The 26,536-nt window shown below is 42.0% G+C and overlaps 1 protein-coding gene across 5 annotated transcripts in view; it reads right to left on the bottom strand.

The window, feature by feature from the left end:
* The window catches only part of GNB4 (G protein subunit beta 4), a 153,837-nt gene that overhangs the window by 37,885 nt on the left and 89,416 nt on the right, over nt 1-26,536 (bottom strand). For 4 of the 5 annotated variants that reach the window (XM_077487924.1, XM_077487926.1, XM_077487925.1 and 1 more), the window contains exons 2-6: nt 9,931-10,039; nt 9,274-9,312; nt 9,079-9,185; nt 6,160-6,223; nt 5,411-5,573 (exon numbers count right to left, since the gene is read on the bottom strand). In XM_077487924.1, coding sequence (XP_077344050.1) covers nt 5,411-5,573; nt 6,160-6,223; nt 9,079-9,185; nt 9,274-9,312; nt 9,931-9,987 — 430 coding nt within the window. In that variant the 5' untranslated portion in view covers nt 9,988-10,039. Of the gene's footprint in view, nt 1-5,410; nt 5,574-6,159; nt 6,224-9,078; nt 9,186-9,273; nt 9,313-9,930; nt 10,040-17,737; nt 17,856-26,536 lie in introns of those variants that run through there. The other variant, XM_077487927.1, reaches the window with a different exon arrangement.

The raw sequence follows: 26,536 nt of genomic DNA, 5'->3' as shown, positions 1-26,536 counted from the left end.
AGTCACAGCGATAGTCTCTCTCAATGCCAGGTGATCCCTGCAGTCCACTCATGTCAAAACAGCACAGTCCTGCTCCTGGCTTGCCTTGCTCTGCTCCCACAGAAAAGGTTTCAGCCGCTCCTCTTGGATCCCTAGCACCATGACATCACTCACAAACAGCGCCTCCCCCAGACCCACTGGCACCACCCAAACACACGGTAGCAGGCAAACAGATGGTCTTGGACAGCAAGCCGAGTGTCATAGCCATATTTTTTTTTTTTTACTGGCAACCCTTTCCTGTCCCTGCCATTTTCTGACATGAGAAAAGTGCCAGTTTGTGGCTGCCAGTAAAAATACTGATGGTTGGCAACAATGGTCCCAGGATGTGTTTCAGGGCATCTACACAAAAAGGAAGAGTTGAAAGCAACTGTTGTATTTGCTCAGCAACAATATGGACCTGAAATACAGAGTCTTGTTCATCTTTCATTGTCTTAGTCCACTGCAGTTTGACATACAAAAATAGCAGCGAAAGCTGGTTGCAGGGCTGGGCCTGCCAGGTTAATCACTTCCAGACCAGCCGCCACAATTTTACTGGAGGCAGGTTGGCTGGGCAAATCGATGTTACCTTATGTCACTTTTCCTTTTGGCCACCAGGGGCGTGCTCCCGCAGTGTGTGCCTGGAGGGCACCCTCAATCGCTCGTGACAGAGCGAGAACTGGGATCTGTGTATGTACACACACAGATCCCGAATCTTTCAGGGGAAGTAGACAGATTGTGTGTTCATACCAAGTATGAACACCGATCTCTCTCGCTCATCCTACAGTCCCATCCCCCCTACAGTTAGAACACAACAGGGAAACACAGTTAAACCCTTGACCCCATAGTAATCAGTGCATGTTTCTAACACCGATCGCTGTACAATTGTCAACAGTCCCAAAAATGCGTCAAGTTCCCAATTTATCCGCCGTAATATCGCAGTCCCGATAAAAATAAAAAAAACCTGCAGATCACCGTCATTACTAGTAAATAAAAATGCCATAAGTCTAGCCCCTATTTTGTAGACCCTATAAATTTTTGCGCAAACCAATCCATATTCGTTTATTGCAATTTTTTACCAAAAATATGTAGAATACATACCTAAACTGAGGAAAAATAAATAATAATAATAAAAAAAAAAGTGGGATATTTATTATAGCAAAAAGTAAGATAGTTTTTTTTCAGACTGGTCACTCTTGTTTATATCGCAAAAAATAAAAACCGCAGAGGTAATAAAATCCCACCAAAAGAAAGCTCTATTTGTACCCAAACAAAATTGTCTTTTTTTTTCCGCACAGAGATTCGCACGACAACGCAATTGTCAGTTAAAGCGACGCAGTGCCGTATCGCAAAAAAATAGCCTGGTCATTGAGCAGCCAAATCTTCCGGGGCTCATGTGGTTAAAGAAAGCTTTTACGAGAGCAAAATCTCTGAAGGAAGAAACATCTTCTATAAGTAGAGTTAGAGGTTTGTTTAGGACAGGAGCGGCAGGATCACCACAGGAATAACCCACTTTTTTGCAAATTCTTTTTTTCACTCCATAGGGTTCAAAATAGATTTTTGGAGGGAGAAAAAATCTTGTGTTCCATTCATTCATTCATTATAAAGTGCACAATCGTTCTAAAAGATGGAATTGTGTTGCAAGTTTTTGTAGGTCACTTATTGCTCAAAGGAGCATGGCAAGACAGAGACAATTTGCACAATGCCAAGACATTTGCAGACAGAGGCAATGAGCTTTTCAACATTGGCAAGCATGTGGCATGACGTTTGTTTTGTGCAACCAGTGGTGTGATTTAACACCCGAGGCTGAGTGGATGAAATTTAGTACCAAGTTTGAAATGTTTACAATGTGAAGTGAAGAGATTGCCAAACATAGCCTCAAATTTACACCAACAGTCAGAAAAAAAAAGTGACTGTTTTTCCTGTCCATGATGCTGAACTGCATATAAAAAGTCTAGGCTTCCCTGTCACAGTGGGCATACCCCTGAAGGGCTTTCAGGGACTAGGTTGCACAGCAATGGACCATAACCATGGACCTTCTGTAGCACTCTGTGGCTAGAAACACATTGCACCAAGTGTCAATGTGCGCATCTTATGCAGGATCCAGTACATGAAATAAACATTACAGGCCCTCTCCGAAGCATAAGGTCTGGCTCCAAAGAGTTTGCACCAATCCAGATAAACTGCTTCTGTGTCGGCATTAGAAGACAGAGAGAGTTGATTTAAGAATTCTAAGAAAATAACGAAAAAAATAATATAATAAACTAGGGAGGAGATTTTCTGCAGGAAGGCAAAGAGGTCCATCACTGTCAGAAACTTGTAAAAAACTGGGGACTCAGAGTGCGTTAGGATTATAGGGGAGTTGCCCCGAGGGGGAGTGGGTGTCCTCAAAAGCTTGCCAGGTGTCCAATCACCTGAAGGTACGTGCCTATAAACCCATGGTTTATGAATAAGTTGCCTGTGTCTTTCACTGTACAATAAGTTAATATAGTTTCACAGAATTAATAGTTAATCAGAGACTAAGGGGTGGGCAAAAAAAAAAAAAAAAAAAAAAAAAAAAAGTAAACCTGAGGGCAGCCTGCAGCTCAAAAAGCTAACTGTAGATCATTACACTCAAAGTCTATATCAGCTAAAGCGTCAATATCCAACTTGGAAAGCTTAGAGAATGCATGAACTAAAGACTAGATAGTTGGTGTGCAAATCAGAACACAGAAAAACAGACGCTTAAAGCTGAAAAAAGCACCTAATGATCTGGTAGAGTGTGCCTTGGCACAAAGGGTGGAAACTTATACTTAAAGTGATTCTAAAGTCGATCTTATTTTACATAAAATAAAAACATTATATTTACCTGCTCTGTGCACTAGTATTGCAAACAGCGTTGGTGACTTTGGCTCCTCTTCTGTATCTGCCCCCAAGCAAGCCACTTGCTATGAGGGCAGACATGCAGGCTCGCTCCCGACCTGGGCTGTGTGTGTCCTTGGGTCTTCCTGAATATACATGCTGTCAGCTCAGAAAGTCTGTTTGTCAATTGTCCACACCTGGAATGTGGATAAGGCTGGACATGAAGTTCTGGCTACAACAATCTTTTCTACTTTTGCAGCAAGAGCCCTGGTTTCTTCCTGATGATTGATTTATGCCACTATTGTAGAATTGTCCAACTGAATCCTGATCAGATAGCACCACAGCCCAGAGGTCCAGCATTGAAGGGACAGCCAGAGACTGTTCGGAGCTCTAGAATGTTGATGGGATGAGGAGCTTCTGTCGGCGTTCCCTGGTACTGTCAGGGTGTCTATGGCTCTATGCAGCCTGTTAGACTGGCATTCATCGGGAGAATATTCCAGGAGAACGGAGAAAAAGGATTTCCCCAGCTCCAGAGTTGGATAGTTAAACCACCAGGCCAGGGATAAACTGGTATTGGCTTTCAGATACACCGACTGGATCAGATTGCACCCTTCTTTTCCCAAGAAGCTAAAATGTTCAATTGCAACCTTGAGTAGAATTAGGCAAATGGAACCACCTTGAATGAGATAATCAGGTCCAGAACTTTCATGCAGAAGTGGAGAATTGGGATTGAACTACAGAGTCCTGAATATGGAGACTCTAAAGTCTGTCTTTGGGAATAAAAACTATGGACTGAGCAGTATCCAGAATAAAACCCAGATACTCTGGGCCACGAGTCCATTCCAGCAATCTGTGCCAAATGTTCTTTAGCCCTTCACACTCGAGGGCAAAACAAATCTAAAAGCCCAAGCATAGTTTTGCAATTTTGACATGTGTTAGTAAAACTGTACATATCATCACAACTACTTTGTGCATTTTTCTCAAGACAAATTGGGCTTTTATTTGGTGTTAAATTATGGATATAGCCTGATTTTTTTTATCAAAGGGAAAAATTATTTTTTTAATTATCTGTATATTTCTTGCTACTACTACTATACCACCAAAGAACAACCCAAAATAAATTCTCCTGTTCCCAACGATTGCAACAATATCACATATGTGTATGTCATTTGTTGTATGTATCCATAGTACAGCCCGGAAACAATTGTTCGCATTTTACTTTTTTTTTTTATTTATTTTTCGACCCAACTAAAAACACACCAACGCCAATTAAAAAGAAAAAAAACTGCTCAAAGTATGCTGACCCTGACTTTTGACCCAAACACTAACCCTGGCACTGACCTAGATCAAACCTTGATCTATGTATTTTTTTCCATTTATTTTTACAAACACTTTTTTTTTCCCTTTCTGCATGGAAAAACAAACAAAAAATGTAATGCATCCATTTCTCCAGTTAAAAAAAAAAAATAACAAAAAAATAAAAAACACAGGGGTTGGCTTTACAGTGACTGATTACTGTGGTAGCCAATCAGAGGCTACCACAGTGATCAGGTGACCCATGGGACGTGCTCCCAGCTCAAAGGAAGAAACATATTGCTGCTCCATGGAAAAAAGCCCAGTTCTGTGAGGCCACATATATGTTACATCAGCGTGAAGGTGTTAAACAGAAGGTCGTTTAATCATTGCACTGAAAATGCCCTGGGAGTGCAAGAGGTACCTAGGTCAACAGTCGGGATTTGGAAGACAGACCAAATGGAAAGGCTTCAAACTGGCAGTTTTGTGTTGCCAAAGCAAAAAGCGGGCAGCGGTGCTGCACTGAAAAGACAGGGACATGCATGACGTCCAGAGAGGCTATAGTCTCCTTGGTGAAGGGAGACAGTGACAGGCCTGATGGATTAATGCATTTTTTTTTTTTTTTACTTGAATTAAAAACATTAGGCGACTTCAGATCCAAGAGCACCTGAAAGCCCCATTTGACTTCGGGAACAGGTTGGAGTAGAAACCATGAAATCTGGAACCATAGCAAAATGGAGGTCTGTTAGCCTTTGCGAAGACACAGGCAGGTTGGAGGACAGAGCTCTAGCATGTAGCTTCTAGCCAAACCATGTCTTTTACCCATCCATATGGGGTGCATTCAGTCCAAGTGTCCATAAAAGCCATAACTTTGGGAAGCAGTAGTATCCCTTCATTGCAAAGAGGATTTCTGAAGATTTGGAGGTCCGGGATCGCTGATTGCCAATGGCTCTTGGCTTCAGATGCAGTTTTGCTTGTTTGAGGCTCAAGTTTGCTGGGGCAAATTTCAGTTTTCTGTTTTTTTAATAAATCTGCAAAAATGTCAACAATTCTGTGTTTTTCTGTCAATTATGGGGTGCTGTGTGTACATTAATGAGGAATAAAATGAACTTAAATGATTTTAGCAAATGGCTGCAATATAACAACAAAGACTGAAAAATGTAAGGGGGTCTGAATACATTCTGTCCCCACTGTAGGTAACTTACTTCAGTATAAGATTACCTGTTTAAACATTGCCATTACCTAAACTGATATATCTTACCAGTGTGTCCTGGCAGCTCTCTGCTCACTCGCACGTTGCCTTCTCTTGTCTTCAGGTTGTAAATGGAACAGATGTTGTCTAGACCTCCACAAGCTACGTAATTTCCAGATGGAGCATAAGCACAAGTCATTACCCATGAGGACCGCAAGGGAATAGCATGCATCTACAGGTACAAAAAGTAAAAAATAACATTAAAATCTTTAAATCTCAACATCCAAAAAGGACATTACACTGCTTTATGTTGCAGGGCCAATGTTTAATACATATGTTTAATACCTTGTATAAGTGCATAACAGGGCCAACCCAAACCCTCCAATTTGCACAGAACTTTTGACCATAGTGCTGGGCCAGGGCAGCAACTGTCAGAAATGAAATTACCTGACTAAATAGTCAGAGAAGCACACTCATAACAGTACTGTGTAAATTCTGCACCAAATACAACTGCCAGAATATTTTAAATGGCAAGACAGAAGAGCCAGCTGCACCAGATGCCTTCTGAAAGGAAGCAGCTGCAATATATGCTGAAGTTATTACAAAAAAATAAAATAAAAAATAAAATAAAAAAAGTTCCAAAATTGGTGGTGATGACCAATTGTATGCATTCTCATTTACAAAATTAGCTGCCCAACTATATATAGGCAAGTAAGAACTGCATCATTGTTCACTACGCACAATCATACTACTCAATTATCTAAAGGTTTATAAAGCAACCATTAAAACATAATTTTAGAATCTAGCAAGTACTTTACCTTATTTGTTGTATAGCTGTCCCAGATAATTAATTTTCCATCTTGAGATGCACTGACTAATAGCCTAAAGACAAAAGGCAACGCATTTAAAAAAAACAAATAATAAAAATATAAACATTGAATTAGAATTCAAAGGGGGATACATGGGAGTTTCAGTAATTTGAAAGTAGAAAAATAAAAATGAAATATATGGGAAATATCAGTTGTTCATCAAAATTACTTTGGCTCAACTGAGAAGCATCATCATACATCCCTCAACAGGCACTTTAAAAGGCGCGTGTTATCTGTGGTTCTACTTTCAGACAGAAAACTACTAAAACAGTCAAATGTTACCCAGTAAACTTCATATACGACTTATTTTGGAAAACATCAGTTCATAGGAGAAAAAGATTGTTAAGGCCCCTTTCATACCAGTGGACCAATCAGGTTCCCCTCTAAGTTTTTCAGGCAGATCAGACCACCCACTGATCTCTATGGGGAGGCAGATGTAAACTGATGTGTGGCCAATGTCCTTTTAGACCCCCCTCTGCATCTGATCCAGTCTGCCCAAAATAGACAGATGGGGATCCATTCCCCATCTTCCTGGCGGATCAGACAACAGTTGGATGGAAACGGACAGGCCGACCATTTCCATCCGACCGCCCATAGAGAACAGCGGGTTGTGGCTGCTCCACTGACCTGTTATCCGCCTGCTCAGAGTGCAGAGTAAATGTTTACAAGTTACTGTACGGTTAGCCAAAATGGGATCCGATGCAACTAGAATAAAATAGTGGTCTGTAGCATTGCTCTTCTAACAGCAGGATTATGAACGCATAGCCTGACAATCACTGTCATATGTATGCAGCATACATATTGCTGTCCAAGTATATTTCAAGATGATAAAATATGAAATCACAGGAGATAATTCTTGGAACCGCCTATGGAAATATATGAAAGAGTAAAATCAACAAGCTTTCTGTGAGACACAGTTTGAGAAGAAAATCAAACTGCAATTTTGTGATCCTCAAAGCCAACCCATCAAGAGACACATCCATTAAATCAAACAAACATATATGAATTTGATTTAAAGTGCTATTAAACCCTATTTTTTTTTTTTAGATTACACGTTTCTTATAAATTATGTATAAGCAATAAGCTTAACCTTTTGTTGTGAAGCCATGGCTTTATAGTATTTTTTTGGCTGCCTCTCGTCAACTTCTGGCAGTCTCCTTTGCAAGTGCCCCCTAACTGTGCTGATCTAATGGGGGCAACTGTGCGTGCATGCTCCCAGGCATAGGACTACATCCTAGTGTCCCAACACTGCCTATGCCTCCAAGCACTGGCACCCCAATATTAATGGGCACTGCAGACCCACCTCTGCACTGTCTCCCTGCAAAGGCTCAGTCTTCATTACAACAGAAGCCCCACCTATGTACCTCCTCCTGTGCAATGACTGACAGCTCTGGTTGTATCGGAAGCACAGACGAGGTGGGGAAAAGGTGCACCTAGAAGGCAGGGAATGGGTGCGTCTGGGAGGGTGTGCACAAAGCTTGATTTCTTCAGCTGACGGGGTACGTATTGCCCTCAGTTCAGCTTGTTTACAAGTGTATGGGGAGTGCATGCATTTCACTTGCAAGGACTGCTGGGACATGTAATCTCTAAAGCATGGTGATGTCATACACGGGAGCACACTCCACAGCCAGAAGTGAGAGTTCAGAAAAAATAAAAATAAAAAAAGATAGATGAGGATGCAGACTAAACAGTACAGAATATACGATGTTTAGAAGTTTACAGCATCTTCCAACTCCTTCACTCCACCTCCTGGCACCGCTATAAAGCTAAACTACAATCCCCATTATACCTTTTCTTCAACGGTCCAACTTTCCTTTCCAGCATCTTCTACGCTGCTTTTTCTGAGTTTTAGGCTGAGGCTGTTTAAATTGGACAGTGGATGATGTTTCTCCAGCACATACATAGGAGTTCAGCCATCTTAGCAAACAAGATCTGTGCCAGAATGTAAACTGAGCTGCACTTGCACAGCTCAGTGTACATCCTAAAGACTGCGAGCAGGCAGGTAGGTTTGTTTTATTGCAGAAGAGACCTTGAATGTTTTTTATGGAATTAAAAAGGTCAGCCTGCTTGCTGTTTTTAAATAGGAGATTTTAGTTCCTGCTTAAAGTGGATCTGTGAAGCGGTTGTAAACCGCTGTGCAAAAAATAAAATAAAAACCTTTCCCCTGCAAAATATTACTATTATTATTATTATTATAGATCAATATGAAATACGTACCTTAAATTGAAACCTCTAGCGGCAGGCTTTAACCACTGAGAGAGCTTCTATCTTCTCCCGGTCTTCCTTCTGGGTTCAAACTATGGCTGTGCGAGTGGCCGAAGCCGCAATGACGTCACTCCTGTGCATGCTCGTGGAAGCCCAAGTTTACAGTAGCGTGATATGGAGATCCAGCACTGTATGCCTGATTTTCAGAGTGCATGCACTGTGTGAAATCACCGGCTGCATCCAGGGTGAATATTTCCTAAACAGTGCACATTCTTAAAATTTACCCATTAGGTAAGCCTTATTACAGGTTTACCTGTAGGTAAAAATCACAAAGCAGACTTTACTACTGCTTTAATGCTTGGGAGACAGCACAGCTTCGCCATCAGGTGACTGCTGTGATTGGCTCACAGCAGTCACATGTCTAGGAAACACAGTCTCACTGGTTACAATCAGAATACGTGACTGAGAGCTGTCTGTGGCAATTTGGTAAGAGTGGTGGGAGCGCCTTCTCAGCACACAACCTCATGCTGCCATGGAAGTATAAGTGGGGTTGGTGGCTGTGAAAACATACTCTTTGCCAAAACCTATATACATTATGCAGTCAGCAATATGTTAAACAAGCATCCATCAAAAAAAAAAAAAACACACACACACCACACATACCTTGAGTCTGAACCCCAGTGCATGGCATAAATTTTAGCTAAGTGACCTCGCAATGTGCGTCGAGTTCGCATCTGGATCCGACCTACAGAGTCCAAACTGGTCGTGATCTAATGTAAAAAGAGCAATGTACAGTGTTAGAGGGAAAAAGATTTAAAGAAATCACATTAAATAAAATACTGCAATTTTTCTATGTACCTGAACAAGAGTTGTGTCGCTGCATGCCTTCCTGGCATCCTAACAGGAAAAAAAAAAAAAAAAAAAAAAAAAAAAAAGAGGATCTATGATTATGAGTTGTTAATGGACATAATTTGCTTATCCAAAGGAATAATGCTGCCTAACATAAGGACCATGCAAACAAATGACGCCTACCATCTCAATAGTCAAATATTTATGTTGCACAAGGCACTGACATTTTCATTGTTTTTAATTACCCTTTGAACCACACACAGCAAAGCATCAATATTATTTAGGAGACACGTACTCCGAAAAACCATCACCAAAAAGGATCATGGAAGTTTGCCATGTCAATTTTAACTAAGGTCCCCTTACACTTGTGCACTGCTTTTCCATATTAATAGTTTCATTCTTTGCGTTGCAGTTTTCATAAATCTTCTGTTTTCTAGAAGAGGATATTGTGTGTGTGAAGGTCTAATCATCTGTCAGCTGGCTGATAGTTTATTGGTAAATTCTTCTGACATTTTAAGTAGGCAATCTAGTCTTCAGCAAACTGCAGCAACACGGCAGTGGAGGTAAAATCAGACACCTAATCCCAAGCCCACTTCCCTTTTATATGCTTTGTCCACTGTTAGAGTGCTGCAACACACACACAAACACACCCAGCCAAATACTTACTCTTATTTGAGTCCGCAGCTGCTCCGCTTCTTGCCGTAACTGCTCCAACTCACTCATTTTGATGATGTGCAAAAACTACACACCTTGGCCACCAACTGCAAGAACAGGTCTAAAAGGGAAAAGAAAAACAGCATTTTGAAAACGATGACACTTATTTTAAGACATATATTATTAATCTATCAGTAATGGTTGCAAGGCAAAGACAGATTTGACCACAGGCCTGCACAACATTGCTAAATACTGGTCTAAAGAATGCCAGAACTTTATTTTTTTGGGCAAAGACAGGACTACCCATGGCACCGGAGGCAGAAGAGGATAGCGCAGTGCAGCCTTTTCATCTGCACCTAGATTTAAGGAGCATTTACCCTTGCAGTGCAAACACACTGCAGCCAATAAGAGGCGAATTTTAACAACCAAAGCCATGCTGTCAATCCAGAACCTCATGGGCAGGTTTTTTCTTTAGAACGTCATTTGCTTCCAGCATTTTTATCTATAATGCACAATACACTGACTGAAGCACTGATCTGCAAATGGTACTTCAGGTACCCAAGTAGTAGAAGATTTAATATGTTAAAACACTAAAAAGGTGGCAGGGGGAGGGGTGGGGGTGGAGGCAGACAAGCGAAGCATCCCCTAAGACCATAAGGCCCATTTCTAGTGTGTAATGTAAAAGTACCCTATTGCTGCAGCCAACTCTCCAGTCTACTACACTATGGGGGGGTTATTTACCAAAGGAAAATGCACCGTCTCTGTAGATCCGAGGGGGACATGCAAGGAAAATAAACAGCATTTTAGCTTGCACATGATTGGATGATAAAATCAGCAGAGCTTCTACTCATTTCAGATCTAACCCTTAGGTTTAGAGCGACTGCACTTCCAAGTGCACTTTCGAGTACACTTGCAGTGCAAAGTGGATTTGCCTTTTGTAAATAACCCCCTATGTGTTTAGGGGCCCGTGTAGCCGTTGCTGCATGGCTGTCAAACTGACATGCAGCCATCTTCGTGCAGACACTGCATCTGCTTTCACCTTGAAGCTGCATACACGCAGATCCAGGGATGCAGATGCCAAATTACAGGTAGCCTGCATGCAGTACAGATGCTAACAGCTGTCTGAACGAGGCCTAAGCAAAAATTAACGTCTCATGCACAAGTGAATTAGAAAAACAAAAAAAAATTTGCCTCAACTAGTCCAGTGGGGCCCAAATATTTATATTTCAATAACTACAATTACTAAAGAAATTGCATAAATGATATGCTATTACTTGTCTGGTTTATAAATGATACTTGGTGTCTATGCACACCAACGCAGTGACTGGTGTGCAGTGAGATGTGGCAGGACAATTCCAGGGCTTTTTTTTTTTTTTTTTAACTAACTTTAATGAATGTTACACAGTGAGGTTTCATACATTTTCTATTGGTGGTGCGAGGAGGTAGATTGCCTCGCTCTGAGCTGTATTGACAAGTATGACCTGCTGTACTTTTTATTTTTTTCCAGCACACACAACGCAGTGGTGTAGTATGTAGGAGACCAGGCAATTTGTCTTGTCTTTTGGTGGGATAGCACTGGTATAGCTGCCCAACACAGTCCCTCCACACCTAGCGTGAATGGGTCCTAAAAAACTTATTTAGACGAAGGCAGACCCATTCATGTCAAATGGAAATCAGCAGCTGCAAACACAGCCACTGTTCCGAGTTTGACAGCTGTGCTGGTGCAGGTCCCTGGACTCACACTCTGTGAGTTTGGGGACATGCAATGACACAATGTCAAATGTTAAGCCTTCATGGGGATGCACAGGTGTTCCATGGAGGCCATGCAGACATGACTGTCACCTGGCTGTACGCTTAAAGATCTTGACCCTAGAGAGAAATAAAAAAAAAAAAAAAAAGTCTGCCGCTACAAATACTGGACACTAACCTGTCCAGGGATCCATTGATGTCCTCACCTGGACAGGTTCCTTGCAAATTTTTAAGTCACTGGCACCAGTTAAGAGGGGGTTTGGTGGACATAAAGCAGAACTTCCCCTCTAGGGTGGAGTTCTGCTTTAATTATGCCAGTGTGAATGAGGCCTATAAGAATTTTTGAACATGAAGGAAAATGGAAAAAAGTTTAAATATGAATTAAAGGCTAATTTTTGTTACACCATTGGTTACTTTTAAAGCTTCTTCTACCAAGAACTTCCCCTCGCCAAATGGCAGAACATCCAACCATTGGATGCAGGGCCAAAAACACACATTTCAGCAGACTGAGCTTAGTCCTCTGCACGTAAAATAAACCCTTGTTTTTGTCCTTGGAGTTCTGCCTGTGCAACATTAAAATAAATAAAAGCAACACTGCAATACCAACAAACTTAAAAAGACAAAACCATATACTTTGCTGCTAGCGCACTGTCAACCTATTCCCACATCAACTGCAATATCTATGAAAAAAAAAAAAAAAATGTGCAGCGCAACCTACCAAATAAATTGAATTTTAGTGTGAACATAAAACAATCAGTCCAAGTAGAACAGTAACAGTCTAAATTAAGCACTGGTGTTCTACAATAAATATAATACACCACCCACAAGTATTAATAAGAAATGCCAATTCAATAAATGGTGCAGTGTTATTCCACTAAAGATTTTGTTAAATCCAAAGGAGTGAGGATATTACTGCAGCCTTCACCAGCCTTGTGTGACCCACTCAGAAAGTTAGGTCACACTGCGCCTTGCCCTTTAACCCGGGTCGGTTTTTCCTTTGAATGTTCAAACTTATCAATTGTGGTCCTCCATTTTCTAATGGTCAGCTTCATTCATATTTGCTCAAAAAGATGCAATAAAAACAGCCTCTCATAGTGTAATATATTCAAAAGCACCAGATATTTATTAAAAGCATGGGGGGAAAAAAAAAAATACCTCAACACACATAGATCATCATCTAGTTTAGAACTAATGTTGCCATCTTAAAGGATCAGCATTAAAGTGGTTGTAAACCCTTACAAACAACTTTGACCTACAGGAAAGCCTAGATTAAGGCTTACCTGTAGGTCCAAGAAAAATCTCCTAAACCTACACGGTTAAGGAGATATTTGGCAAAAGACAGGCACCGCTGTCTACAGTGCATGCGGTGCGCAGGCGCACTGAGCACGCCGCTGTTAACGGCGATGTGCTGCGAGTGGCGGCTCCCGTGCGCAAGCGCGGGAGTAACGTCATCGCGGCTCAGTTGAATGACAGCACCGGAGCAGCAAGACCCACCAAGAAGATGGAGGCTCCGTACACAAGGGGACAGCGGTAACTTCGCTGGCTCCTGTGTCAGGTAAGTGACACATAATGGGCTACTATGCGATACATAGTAGCCCATTATGCTTTACCTTTGCAGGCAATCAAAGAGGAAGTAAACCCATCAGGGTTCACTTCCTCTTTAGCATCTCTGCATACTCACATAGCCTTACTTCCAGTTACAAATATACATGCTGACATCACGTGGTTCTGCCCCTGACACATTCCATCACGTGACCTGTGACTTCATCAAAAGGCTAAAAGGAGCAGTGGCGCTAGAGAAAGGATTTGTTTATTATAGAACCAGGGGAAGCAACAAGGCGGCCTGTAGAAGGAGCAGTAGAATCCAAGCGAGTAGCCTTTTTGTTCTCTCCAGAACTTCCTCCCTTGTTGATTCCCCTGGCTTGGCTTCCTATGTCATCGCCTGTGTTCCACCTGCAGTCCACGTCGGACCTGGCTGTCTTCCTGGTGGCCACAGGAAAAGACTGCAGATCTTATCTCCCACAACCACCTCCCTGTGGATTAGGATGGACCAGCCACTGGACTGCACCTTGTGCCCACAGCACAGATGAGCCTGATCTTATTCACCTTCCTTTGCAAGTGCATTTATTGCTGTGTCATTAAAATCTTACTTAACTTATTGCAATTAGGTGGCGCTTCCTTTTTGATCCCTTGTCTTCCTATTATAGAGCTGGCTTCTCTCTAAGGATAGCTGCCACCCACCATCATCCCCTTTTAGGACCTGCCATTGTTTAGCTTATCATATGGACTAATGAACTGCGAGTGTTGCATGTATTTGGGGACTATAAGACCCCAAATCTATCCTCTTCCCTTAAAAGCATTAAAAACACCAAGATCTGTTTTTTTTTAAATGGCACATTGACATACAGATAAACCGGAAGTATGTCAGGGCATGGCTTATAGGCAGGGTGGATAAAAATCGATGATTTACAAAAAAACAAAAAAAAAAAAAAAAAAATCTGATTTTTTTTAATCAAAATTTACTTTAATAAAATGCTTTTGGAGTAAAAATATATCTAAAAATTGTTTTCTATTCAAGATAATGGAGTTTATTCAGCATGAAATGGAGCTTGTAGCATGAGGCTGTATATTCTGCAATATTTACATTTTTGGTAAACTCATTCAATGAAGCCAAGCTTGGCAAGCTGAGATGATATGTACTGCATTGATGCATTTATACAATATCATAGTAACCATGAGATACAATAAAGTTCGGGAATATTCCTTTATCCCATTGTTTTGCAAATCTATGTACACTACAAACTATGACTCAGAATCAGTTCTGATATTGCCATTTTACTAATCTGACAGCTTATTATTCTAAACAACAAACCTTCATTTGGTTTGCAAAAATTAAAGATTTTACCAGAAAAAAATGAGTCCATACATTTAAAGAGCACCTGTCATTTCAGATCAATCATGGCAGAGCCTGTTAGCGGGCATCTACTCACCTGCTGCCGTTGCGTCCCTCACCTTCTGCTGCATCACCAACTACCCCATTAAAGTGAATGGGACGGTGAGTCAACAGCAGGTCAGAGATGACAAATGCTCTTAAAAAAAAAAAAATTATGATTTAGAGTAGGTGAGCAGTTTAAGACCTTGTTGTATTGTCTATAACTTGCAATAGTTGGTTTCTGTTAGTTGATACTCGAGCTGGGGTATGCCCACCTCTTAACTTGAAAAATAATGAACAGAATTTGCAAAAAATAAAATAAAAAATTGTACGATTTAAATCAAGCCTTTTTACTAGCGACTTAAATCCATTTGATATAAAATCAAATCCACCCCACTTCCGGGTTACATCGGAAGTATGTCAGCTGATCCCAGCTTTGCTCGGCTGGTTGCTCAGGTCTCCCGGTGGGGACAGAAGCCAGCAGCTACTGAAAACAGTCACAGGGGGGAAAAAAAAAAAAAAAAAAAAAAAAAGGAGAGGCTGTCAAATGCATTGGGACCTGGGGCACTCGTAGATACAGTGCACATGCCCTGGTTGCCTAGCACTAGTGACACCTATGGAGTTTATACTATGTCTAAACAGGGATTTCCTTCACACAAGTGGAATTCACTCTTATTTTCTGCTGTACTCCTGGATCTTCAAATATTTACCTATGCTATGGAATCAAGGAGTCCAGCCAAGCTGCCTCTGCCTTGCTATTCCTTCCACTTTTTTTCCCCATGGCCCTGTTAAAGAGTTGGGGGATCATTTGACAAAACAAAACAAACAAAAAAATAAATAAATAATAAAAAAATTAAAAAAAACACACCACCTTTAAACTCCATCCTCATCTTAGCCTCGCTAATTTGTGATATAGTGACTGGGAACATGTACGATAGAGTGGCAGAGCTCCCCATCCTGAATCCCATCCCGAACAGTTACTCAATAGACCGTGAAGCAAACCCAGAAAATGCCCTACATAGGCCAGTTGCATTAGGCAAAATGAATGGGATGTCAGTACACAAAAAGAGTGGGTTCTAAGGGCTCTTTCACACTGATAAGAAAAAACGCAGGAGCGCATATGCACATGTTTTTACTGCAATTTTGCTACAGAGCAGTGTGAAAGGAGCCCAAGAGCTTACGCACTCAAGGCGTTAGAAAAAACAAGCTGTAATGCCACAAAAAAGCAGCTGAAAAAACATGCGTTTAGTAGCTTTTTGTATTGGCGATAATGCACGTTTAGCCATGATAGCGTTTAGCGGCGTTTCTCTGCCTCTATTCAAAATCATTGGTTCCCCATGAGAGCCCATTTATTTGAATAGAAACCGCACCAGAAGTCAGATCACGATAATCCGACTTGCAGTGCAACTTGTGCACTGAGGATCTTGAAGGGGAACCCCGCCACGATGAAGAAAAAAAATGCCATGACACCTCATATGTCTATACAATGCAGTTCACTTGGATAAGTTCTCATGAAAACTCAGACTTCTTTGAAGTATAGGGGGCTTTCTCCCTCCCCAGCAGTATATACTTATTTCCCCACTGCTCCATTTGTCCACCCGGACTGGGAAAACAAAAACGAAATCCTGGGGAAACTCCAGGTTGACTTGTCAGAGTATACACAGAGTTATAGACTCCTTTCACATGGGCCATGCAACAGTGCTGTGCAGGGGTAATCAGAAGGAACCTAGTAGTGTCATTATGGCAGAGTGCTGGGTATTCTACTTGCTCCTGGAGGCTGAAAAATAGGGTGTGGGAGAAAAGGAGCGTACATCCTAGAAGGGTAGAGCATACCTTCTATTTTACCTGACATGGACAAAGAAAAAGTTCACATTAAAAAAGGTGGCGCTCCCCCCAAAAAATTAAAAAGTCAGCAGCTACAAATACTGTAGCTGCTGACTTAATATAAGGATACTTACCTGCTCCTGGAACCAGCGATGTCCTCATACGAGCCGATTCTTCAATCTGCTCCAGGTGCAAGTGCCGGCATCTTCCGGTCCCAGCACCCCTAATACTTGCTTGAGCCCCATCTCTCTCTAGCGATGTCCATGAGTGCCTTGGCTGTCCAGGACGCTCCTCGCCAATGGCTCCTGCTGCTGCCAAAGTAAATTAGTAAAATCAGGAGAGAGAAGGGCAAGGCTGAATGGACACAGGGAGCTGGGACTCGACTCGAGATCCCCCATAACAAGCTGCTTGCTGTGGAAGCACTCAGCAGGAGGGCCCAGGAGAGCTGAAGAGGGAACCGAGAAGAGCAGGATCTGGGCTGCCCTGTGCAAAACCTCTGCACAGAGCAGATAAGTATAACACGTTTGTTATTTGAAGAGGAAAAAAAAAAGACTTTACAATCACTTTAACACCATTCCCAATAGCGTTTTTAGTGATAAGAAAACACTTTCTTTAGCAATCTGCAATATAGTCAGCTTTTGAAGTCTTGCAGGGGCTGTAAAAGCTCTTCCACTAAAAAGGTAACCATTCCCCTGCACCTCCTATTTTCCCAAGTGATTGATCACCCTTCATATTCCCAAAGAGCATTGCATGTCATGACATTGGTGCAGGTCCAAGTGGTACAGCTGTCATTAGGGCCAGTCTCCCTGCTCAATCCACGCCCAGTAAAGTGCAAAGCAACAACTTCCGTGCAGTTTGTGACATTCTCCCCGTAGCCCTGCCCACAAGATGGCAGCTGCAGAATCATGGGAAATGTAGTTCTGTTAGCACAGACTGAAAATTATTTGATGTGTGCGTTAAGGAAAAGGTCTCAAACCATCTGTTAGCTCTGTGTGAAGCCAAACAGGGCTGCTGGAGGTGGGAGAGGGGAAAAAAAAAAAAAACCCTTTATATGCTGAAACCTCACCGTGCCTTAAGCGAAGAGAAAAATCATACTTGCAGCATTTCCTGGAGTTCAGCTTAAAGACCATGCAAATACAAGGCTTTCAAAATGGTTACACACTGGTGAGATTATTTACAAAAACACCCATCTTTCACATGTGCACCTTTTCTTAACTTCCATAGTACTTTGTTATAAAACGAAACTGAAATGACTGTAAAAGTCATTTGTGTTTACTATTCAAACAAAAGTTTTTTTCTGGATTATACACTTACTACTAGAGGAGTTGCTCAGGCACATGTACAAGATCATCCCCATCAAGAGGCAAAACAGGAAGCTATCTTAGGTGCAACCTTGATCTGAGGTCATGCCGCTATTGTCTCCCCCCTTCTGCAACTCTGGAAGTGTTTAAAACAGAGGTGCCTCCACTAGACATCTAGCACAAAAACAGGAAACCGTCTACCACGCCTCTGTTAAGGAAGTAAATGTTAGTTTACCCTTCACTTCCAGAGGCTCCACAAAAGGGTTACTTAGTAATACATTGTTGTCACATATGTCAGCGTTGTGACAGCTGCAAAGCAAACTGTCTTGCTGATCTCAAGTATTAAAAACAAATTCCCCTTTCTTGTTAAAAAATAAATAAATATTCCTTCAAAATCTATGAAGTGGATTTGAAGAAATCTATAAAATTAGCAACACACAGTGATAAAGGATATTCAGATTTTATGAGACAGGCACAGTTTAATTACATACTCAAATCATACGATCTGCATCTTTACCTATTAATACGGGGATGATACCACAAGCCATACAAAATCAGCCCAGTCCTAGCACATGCTCTGTCTGGATGTACTGGTCAGCCATTGGAGACCCCTTTGCCAACCTTGTACATGCACCGTTTTAGGAGCCCTGCGCAGTTAAAAGACCGCCACTGTTAAAATAATTTTATTTTGATAACTTTATGTTACTACCTGTGATGAAAGCGTTTGCTATACTGTATCTTTGTTTTTTTCACATGCCTTTATTTTATACCATTTCAACACACTGGGATGTAAACTAAGCTGACCAGCAAGTAAGACAGTGGCAGGGGTTGGGATACTATAGAACTCTGCAAGGACTTGCACTTTTAATTCACATTATGAAATTATTCTGCAACTGCTCAAGCACCTCAATGTTATAGGTCACCTTAACTTTTTTTGCACAGCTGTATGTAAATTGATAAAAATATAAAAAGGCACAAGAACAAAAAAAATCCTCAGTCAATGCTACACAGCATCCAAAAGGAGGTTGTTTGGTTCTTCCACGTTCAGGAGAGGGGGGGTTGAACAGCAGCTTTTAGGTTAGGCCCCTTTCGGACTGGGGCAGGAGCAGCGTCGGCGGTAAAACAGCGCTATTTTTTTTAGCACTGCTTTACCATAATTTTAGCGGCGGTATTCGGCCACTAGCAGGGGCAGTTTGACCCCCCTGCTAGCGGCCATGAAAGAGTTAAAACCACTGCAAAGCGTTGCCGGTGGTATAGCCGCGCTGCCCCATTAATTTCAATGGGCAGGAGCGGTGTACAAACCGCTCCTGCCCATTGAAATCAACGGGGCAGCGCAGCTATACTGCCAGCAAAGCTCTGCACAGATGCTGCTAGCAGGACTTTTTACTGTCCTGCTAGCGCACCGCTCCAGTGTGAAAGCCCTCAGGGCTTTCACATTGGAGAGACAACATTGGCCGTTTCAGGTCAGTTTGCAGGCGCTATTTTTAGCGCAATAGGGCCTGCAAAATGACCCAGTGTGAAAGGAGTCTCAAAGCCAGCGAGTGCGCATGGACACAGGCTTTTAAGGAGTTGAGTTTAGGGGCAAAATGTCAAAAGCTCCTAAACTCAGGTTTAGAAGCTGTAGTGTACATAAGCCCAAGAAAAAAAAAAAAATAATGTAAAAGCAGCCACCACATCTATGAATTCATAGTGTGTACCAGACATAATGTGGATGTAAACCCAATTCATGAAGTCTGACCTGGGCACATATCCGTAGTGTTTACTCATCTCTCTAAGGCTACTTAGACACTGAGGTGCATTACAGGCTCTACAGTGCTAAAAATAGTGCCTGTATAGTAACCCCTCCTGTGTCTCCAAGGGCTTTCACACTGGAGCGGTGCGCTTGCAGGACGGTACAAAGTCCTGCCAGCCATAGGACTTTCCTTTGCCTTTCCTCCAATCAGCTTACACACAGTGTATGCCCAGACTGCTCTGCCAATGCTGAAACAAGAAGAAACATTTCTAACATGATTTGCATATTCTAAAGAATATAGAAAGCTGAAGACAGCAGATATGCATGTAAAACTTGCGATCTGTTATGACCTGACAACACAGCATTACTGTGGATTGAAAGTGCCAGCTCTGCCCAGGTTTCCTCTTTTTAACTGCTCAATCACGCCTTTTCTTCTCATGTGCACTAATTGATCTGTAGGGCTGATCAGGCTTCTTGAGATAACACAGGACACAAGACAACTCTGATCTGACAAGATCAGATTTTTTTTTTCTACTCTTCTCACAGATATAACAAAACACTTCCAAGAGAACTTCACTGCTAAGGTTTACATACAACAGAACAGGCAATCTACAAAAAGTACAGGTGCTGCGCAAATACCATGCGACATAAAAGATGGCAACGAGTGCCATTTTATTCTCCAGAGTCTTTGCTAAAAACAAAAATATATAATAATGTTTGGGGGTTCTAATTAATTTTCTAGCAAAAAAAAAAAAGTGTCAAAAATAGGCTTGGTCCAGAAGTGGTTAAAGCATTTTTTTGTCTGGGGTTACACTTCAATACCTTTGTTCCTATTCAGCTACTATCATAATTACAATCCAGTATTAAGCAAACTAGATCGATAAAAATCATAGGCTGCCAACAACTTCCATGCAGAAGATAAAATTTTACTACACGAGTTTCCCCATGAAGCATTGAAGATGCAATGGGAAAACTGACAACTGTTTCTAAAAGGTGTAACTGAATTAATGTCTTTCCATATTTGTATCCATTACACCTCGCGACTGAACTGGGCGAAAAGCTGGAGAAACGCCCAAAGTTGGAAAAAGGATAGCAGTTCTTTCACTAACACCATGTAAACCATTATTAATGTTGTGCTGCAGTAATGTGTGCATTACTGCAGTGCACCATTCAAGTGAACACTTAAGCGATGCACTTGTGTTGCCATGCAGCACAATGCACAGTAACATGCTAGCGCAAGTTGCGGTGTATTACATCAAGAAAAACGGTGCAGGTTTTGGTCTGCGCTGGTGCATTGGCAATCAATTTAAATTAAAGCGGTTGTATACCCCGCTTGGCGAGTTTTACCTTCAGGTAAGCCTATAATAAGGCTTACCGGTAGGCAAAATGAATATCTCCTAAACCTGTATGGTTTAGGAGCTATTCACCATGCATGCAGCCACTGACATCAGTGGTGCATGCGCTCTGAAGGTCCGGCATACCAGTGATGTCATTGGTTGATAATACTGCAAAGCATCCTGGTTTGCCCGTCTGTCAGCACTGTGGTCATGTTAACTGAGTGATGACAAGAAACCGCGAGAAGAGAAATGTTGGAACACTAGTCAGTATCAGTGTGCAAAAGGTGTATTTGCTTTAGAAGAATAAATATTTCTAAACACTGGGTGTCCTACAAGTGTGGATGTTGCTGGGTAAAATTAGTTTACCATAATTTAAATTGGGGTGCCTCAAGATTGTGCACCTCGATTGAAAAAGGGTTGAGAAACACTGTTTTAGTAACACTTTAAAGTGGAATTTCGGCTCTTACACTATCTTACTCCTAAGTCCTTTGGGATTCTCTCAAAAATAACTCACACCTGATCTCCAACTGGCACCCACTCTCTCATATTTTTTTGAAACCCCGTTTCCCCCTGGCATGGACATCAAGGCCTTCCATTGGTGGTTGGACAAGGGGTTCTATAGGATAGGACATTTTGTCAGCCCTATGGGACCTCTCACTCTGGCCCACTGCATCAGTATGCTTCACATGCCAAGGTCCGAAAAGGTTTCGATTCCACCAAATCTCCAATTTTATTCACTCTTTATGGACCTCTAAACCCAACCCACTCTCCATCACGGCATATGAAATGTGGTGTGGTCAAGCCATGGAGCACAGGGGAGGAATAACTGATATAACGATCACTTGCTAGGGCAAAGACCAAACCTCTCTTCATGAGGGACTGGGAGAAAGAACCAGGACAACACTGTAGCCTTGCGGAGTGGCATAGAGCTTCGGCTTCAGCCTCCAAGGGCATTCTGAACATAGCCCTAATCAAGGCCAACTTAAAAGTCCTAATGGAGGTGGTATTTAGTCCCACTAAAAATTGCCAAAATCTACCTGAGTGCTTCCCTCTTTGCTTTCGTAATTGTGGGCACATTGGGTCATATGGTGCGATTGTCCCAAGCTCAGAGGACTATGGAATAAAGTCTTTCAAGTCATCAGGAAAATTATGGGCACAACCATTCGGAAGACTCCTCAAATAGCTCCTAACTTTCCTAGCCCCAGGACCCTGAAATTGGCCCAACGCCTCATTATGTTTATTCCCCATGGGACCAAACTGACAATTGCTTAAGCCTGGAAGCAACCTACTATTTCCTTCTTGGTCGAAAGGAAAATCTCATGGGATTATGGACCAGGAGAAGACAGTTAGCATCCTCTTGGATACTGTTAACAAACATGATGCCATTTGGGAACTCTGGACCAGATACCTTTCTCTGACACCTACCAACTCCCCTCACCATGGATCCATGTAGAAGGGCAAGTATCACACCAAAGTTCTTTTCTATCCTTTTCTTCTCTCTTTCTGCTTTCCCCCGTTAGCCTATAGGTACAGTGACAGGACTATCCCATTGGGACACAACTAAACCCCTCTCCCAAACTGTGATGGAGAGGCACTACATCTATATGGCTCACTGATTGCAGATCGGTTGATACCTCGACCTTCAGCTTGATAACTCCTGTTTAGTAGAAATCCATGTGTATGAATCCCTTTGGCTCACAACAGTTGGTACAGGAGTCTTAGCATTGCAGTCATACAGTGAATTTCAACTTTTTCTCTCTGTATCTTTGCTCTCACAGGTATAGATTATAATAAAGTTTTTGCAAGTTCTCTATTTAAAAGGGGTTGTAAAGGTAAAAGTTTTCACCTTAATGCATTCTATGCATTAAGGTGAAAAAACATCTGACAGTGCCGGGCCCCCCCAGCCCCCCTGTTTTACTTAACTGACCCCTCAAAAATCCCGCACTGGCCCCCGACGTCCTCTTCGCCGCTCAGCCTGGCTGTTGATTGGCTGGAGTGGATGGATTGAAAGCAGTGCAGCTATTGGCTTGTGCTGCAGTCAAACACATCCAATGATGCGGCGCGCCGGGGGGGTGGGGCCCGAGTGATACAGTGAGCGGCTATAGCCGCCGGCTGTATCACGGGAGTGCACTCGCAAGTGCTTCTCACCATGCGAGAGAGTTCGCATGAACGTGAGAAGTACTTGCAGGGAGAAGCAGAGACATTCACAATGCGGCTCGCGCAGTGCATGCCCGGCTGTAAAGCAGCAGCTGGGCACCCACAGTTACAATGCTGGCGCCTTGGAGAGGAGGGGGGAGAGGTGCGAGGCTACATGCGCCTGCATCGCTGAACCATGGGACAGGTGAGTGCCCGATTATTAAAAGTCAGCAGCTACACTTTTTGTAGCTGGTGACTTTTAAATGGGTGGAACTGCGCTTTAAGGCAGAATGTTACCCATAACATAATAAAAAAAATAATATGCCTTAGCAAAGAACACACATTACACATTAATAATTCTGCTACCAAAATTATGGTGTGCTGTAAATTGCCTCCAGCAGTGCTCCCATTTCTTGCTGGGGCTGCCATTTTTCTGAAGCCCAAAATCCAAAACAGCAATAAATCATAAACCTGAACTAAACTCAAACAGTTCCAAAAGACAAATTACATTTCTAAAATGCCTTGGATTGCTAGCTGTCTAACATAACTGTTCACATGTGCAGCACCCTGGCATTTTCAGATCAAACAGAAGCAGCTTCCTTGGCTGTAAAGTAATGGTGCGCCGAATGGAAATTTTGGTGCTGAAAATTACAGGTTTTTACAAAATATTTATACTGAATTGTATTAAATTAGATTTATATCATCAATTTAAATTAATATGAATTTGTCAGCCTTTATTGACTCCTTAAGTGCAAGAATTGTATGTATGTCTACACACTGGTTTGTTGGGCTTCCATTGTGGTGTTAAAAATCCAGTGCATTTTCGGTCAGAAAAAAAATAAAAATAATAAAAAATTTCTGAAGAAAGATCCACTTTTAAGCTGACCATGCACCATTAGAATTTAATTTGCTTTATTTTCCAATGGTTAGTGGTGTCAACTGAATGATGGTTTTGGAAGGAACTGCATGGAATTTTTTTCTTAAATTAAAACAATTTCCAACAGTGAATGTGGTCTTCATTTAGGAAAGTCTATTTACTCTAAAACAGAATGTTAAAAGCATTAAAAAGCAATGATGTTAGCGATTCAGATCTTGAGATGGACGAAATGTGTAAAATGTTTATTTTGATTGCAAAGACATAATGCTGTACACTCTCCAGACACTTTATTATTAGGTAAACCTTGCTAGTACCAGGTTGGACCCCCTTTTGCCTTCAAAACTGCCTTAATTATTTCTGACAAAGATTCAACAAGGTGCTGGAAACATTCCTCAAGAGATTTTGGTCCATATTGATATGATAGCATCACGCAGTTGCTGCAGATTTGTTGGCTGCACATCCATGATGCAACTCTCCCGTTCCACCACATCCCAAAAGGTGCTCTATTGAACTGAGATCTGGTGACTGTGGAGGCCATTGGAGTGCAGTGACCTCATTGTCATTTTCAAGAAACCAGTGGTGAGATGATTTGAGCTTTCGGACATGGTGCATTATCCTGCTGGAAGTAGTCATCAGAAGAGGAGTACACTGTAGTCATAAAGGGATGGACATGGTCAGCAACAATACTTCTGGTATGCCGTGGCATTGAAATGATGCACAATTGGTACTAAGGGGTCCAAAGTGTGCCAAGAGACTATCCCTCATTACACCACCACCAGCCTGAACCGTTGATACAAGGCAGGATGGATCCATGCTTTCATGGTCGTTTACGCCAAATTCAGACCCTACCATCTGAAGGTCGCAGCTGACACTCATCAGATGAGGCAACGTATTTCCAATCTGCTATTGTCCAATTTTGGTGAGCTTGTGTGAATTGTAGCCTCAGTTTCCTGTTCTTAGCCGACAGGAGAGGCACTCCTCTGCTGCTGAAGCCTATTTTCTTCAAGGTTCGATGTGTTGTGCATTCAGAGATGGTATTCTGCATACTTTGGTTGTAACAAGTAGTTATTTGAGTTATGGTTGCCCATCATCTTCAACCAGTCTGCCCATTCTCCTCTAACATTAACAAGGCATTTTTCGACACACAACTGCCGCTCACTGAATAATTTTCTCACCATTCTCTATATAACCTAGAGATAGTTCTGCATGAAAATCCCAGTAGATCAGCAGTTTTTGAAATAGTCAGATTAGCCCGTCTGGTACCAACAATCATGTCACTTAAATCCCCTTTCTTCCCCATTCTGATGCTCAGTTTGAACTTCAGCAAGTTATCTTCACCATGTCTAGATGCCTAAAAGCATCGAGTTGCTGCCATGTAATTGGATGACCAGCAATTTGTGTTACCAAGCAATTGAACATGAGTACCTAATAAAGTGGGCGGTGAGTGGGACACTTGCTGCATTTGACTGCAAATACAGACAGGTGATACAATTTGTATGGCATAAACTAGGGCTGTCCCAATACTAGTATCGAGCATTTGCTTAAGTACTTGTACTCGCACACATGCTCCCGATGCCTGATCCAATACCTGAGAGAGGCAGTGTTTCATCAGATTAGGCGAACCGGAAATCAGCGGGCAGAACACAGAAAGTGACGCTAATGTCAACGTCAGCATTTGGACATCTCCATGCCCATCTTAGTACACCCTGCATTCGGCTGCAGTAAGCCAGCAGCAGACATCTTGTTACATCCAGCCCATATAGTTCGGGCTGGGTTTACCAAGATAGCCGCTGGTGCTTTTATGGGGCCGAGTGCAAGGACTACCAAGATGGGCATCGCAGGCAGCCTTTCCTTTCATGGCATTTCAGTGCCTGCCCATAAATGTCACCCATCAGTGCCCAATGCCCATGCCACCTATCAGTGCCAGCCATCATTGCCAACCATTTGTCAGTTCCAGCCATCAGTCAGTGCTGCATATCAGTGCCACCTAATCTGTATTGTGCTCTGAAAACAGTCACATGACATTAAAAGAAAAGTACCGGTATTAGCGAGTACTTGGGGGGGGGAGTACCATTACTTGTACTCATCCTTAAAAAAATGGTATCGGAACAACCCTAGCATAAACTCTTACCATCTGCTGGCTACACGGTTATTGCCAAGTGAATGAAGGTTGTTGGAATGTCTGATTTGTAGGGGATTATGAAAAATTAAGGGCAAATATGCTGAACTACAGAACAGAGTATAGTTTATTCTTCCGCTGGATCATACTAGGTATAGAAGGAAACCACACACAGGCCTAAGCTTGGAACAATGGGAATGTCTTTCACCCGACATGAACAATGTAAGTAGCACTGCTCTATTTTGCTGAATCAGCAGTGATAAGCAAAAGAATGAGAGAATAAAAAAACTGCTTAAAATTTCCAAGACCAGCAGCTTACAGTACTTGTAGTTCATTCATGCACAAAACTCTGATCGGACTCAGGTTAGTATTTAGGGGGGAGGCTACTATTAAAGTTTTTTTTTTACCTAAATGCAGAGATGGCATAAGAAAAAAAAAAAAAACACAACAACCTTCTTTAAACCACTTTAAATACAAGTACCCCGCAATAGCCTCTTGTGGTCCCCACATAGAAATGCTGGGTAGAGAGAGATAGAGAAACAAGCAGCACAAGGAGCCAATCAGTTCTTGTGGCTGACAAGCAGCATGCTGACAGGAGGAGAAAAGCGAAA

This window comes from Lithobates pipiens, unplaced genomic scaffold (assembly GCF_037356315.1).
Source record: "Lithobates pipiens isolate NorthernLeopardFrog02 unplaced genomic scaffold, aLitPip1_a1.2 Scaffold_18, whole genome shotgun sequence".
NCBI classification, from domain to species: Eukaryota; Metazoa; Chordata; class Amphibia; order Anura; family Ranidae; genus Lithobates; species Lithobates pipiens.
Note: the sequence above shows the minus strand (reverse complement) of the source record. Positions and strands in the feature narration are given on the sequence as shown.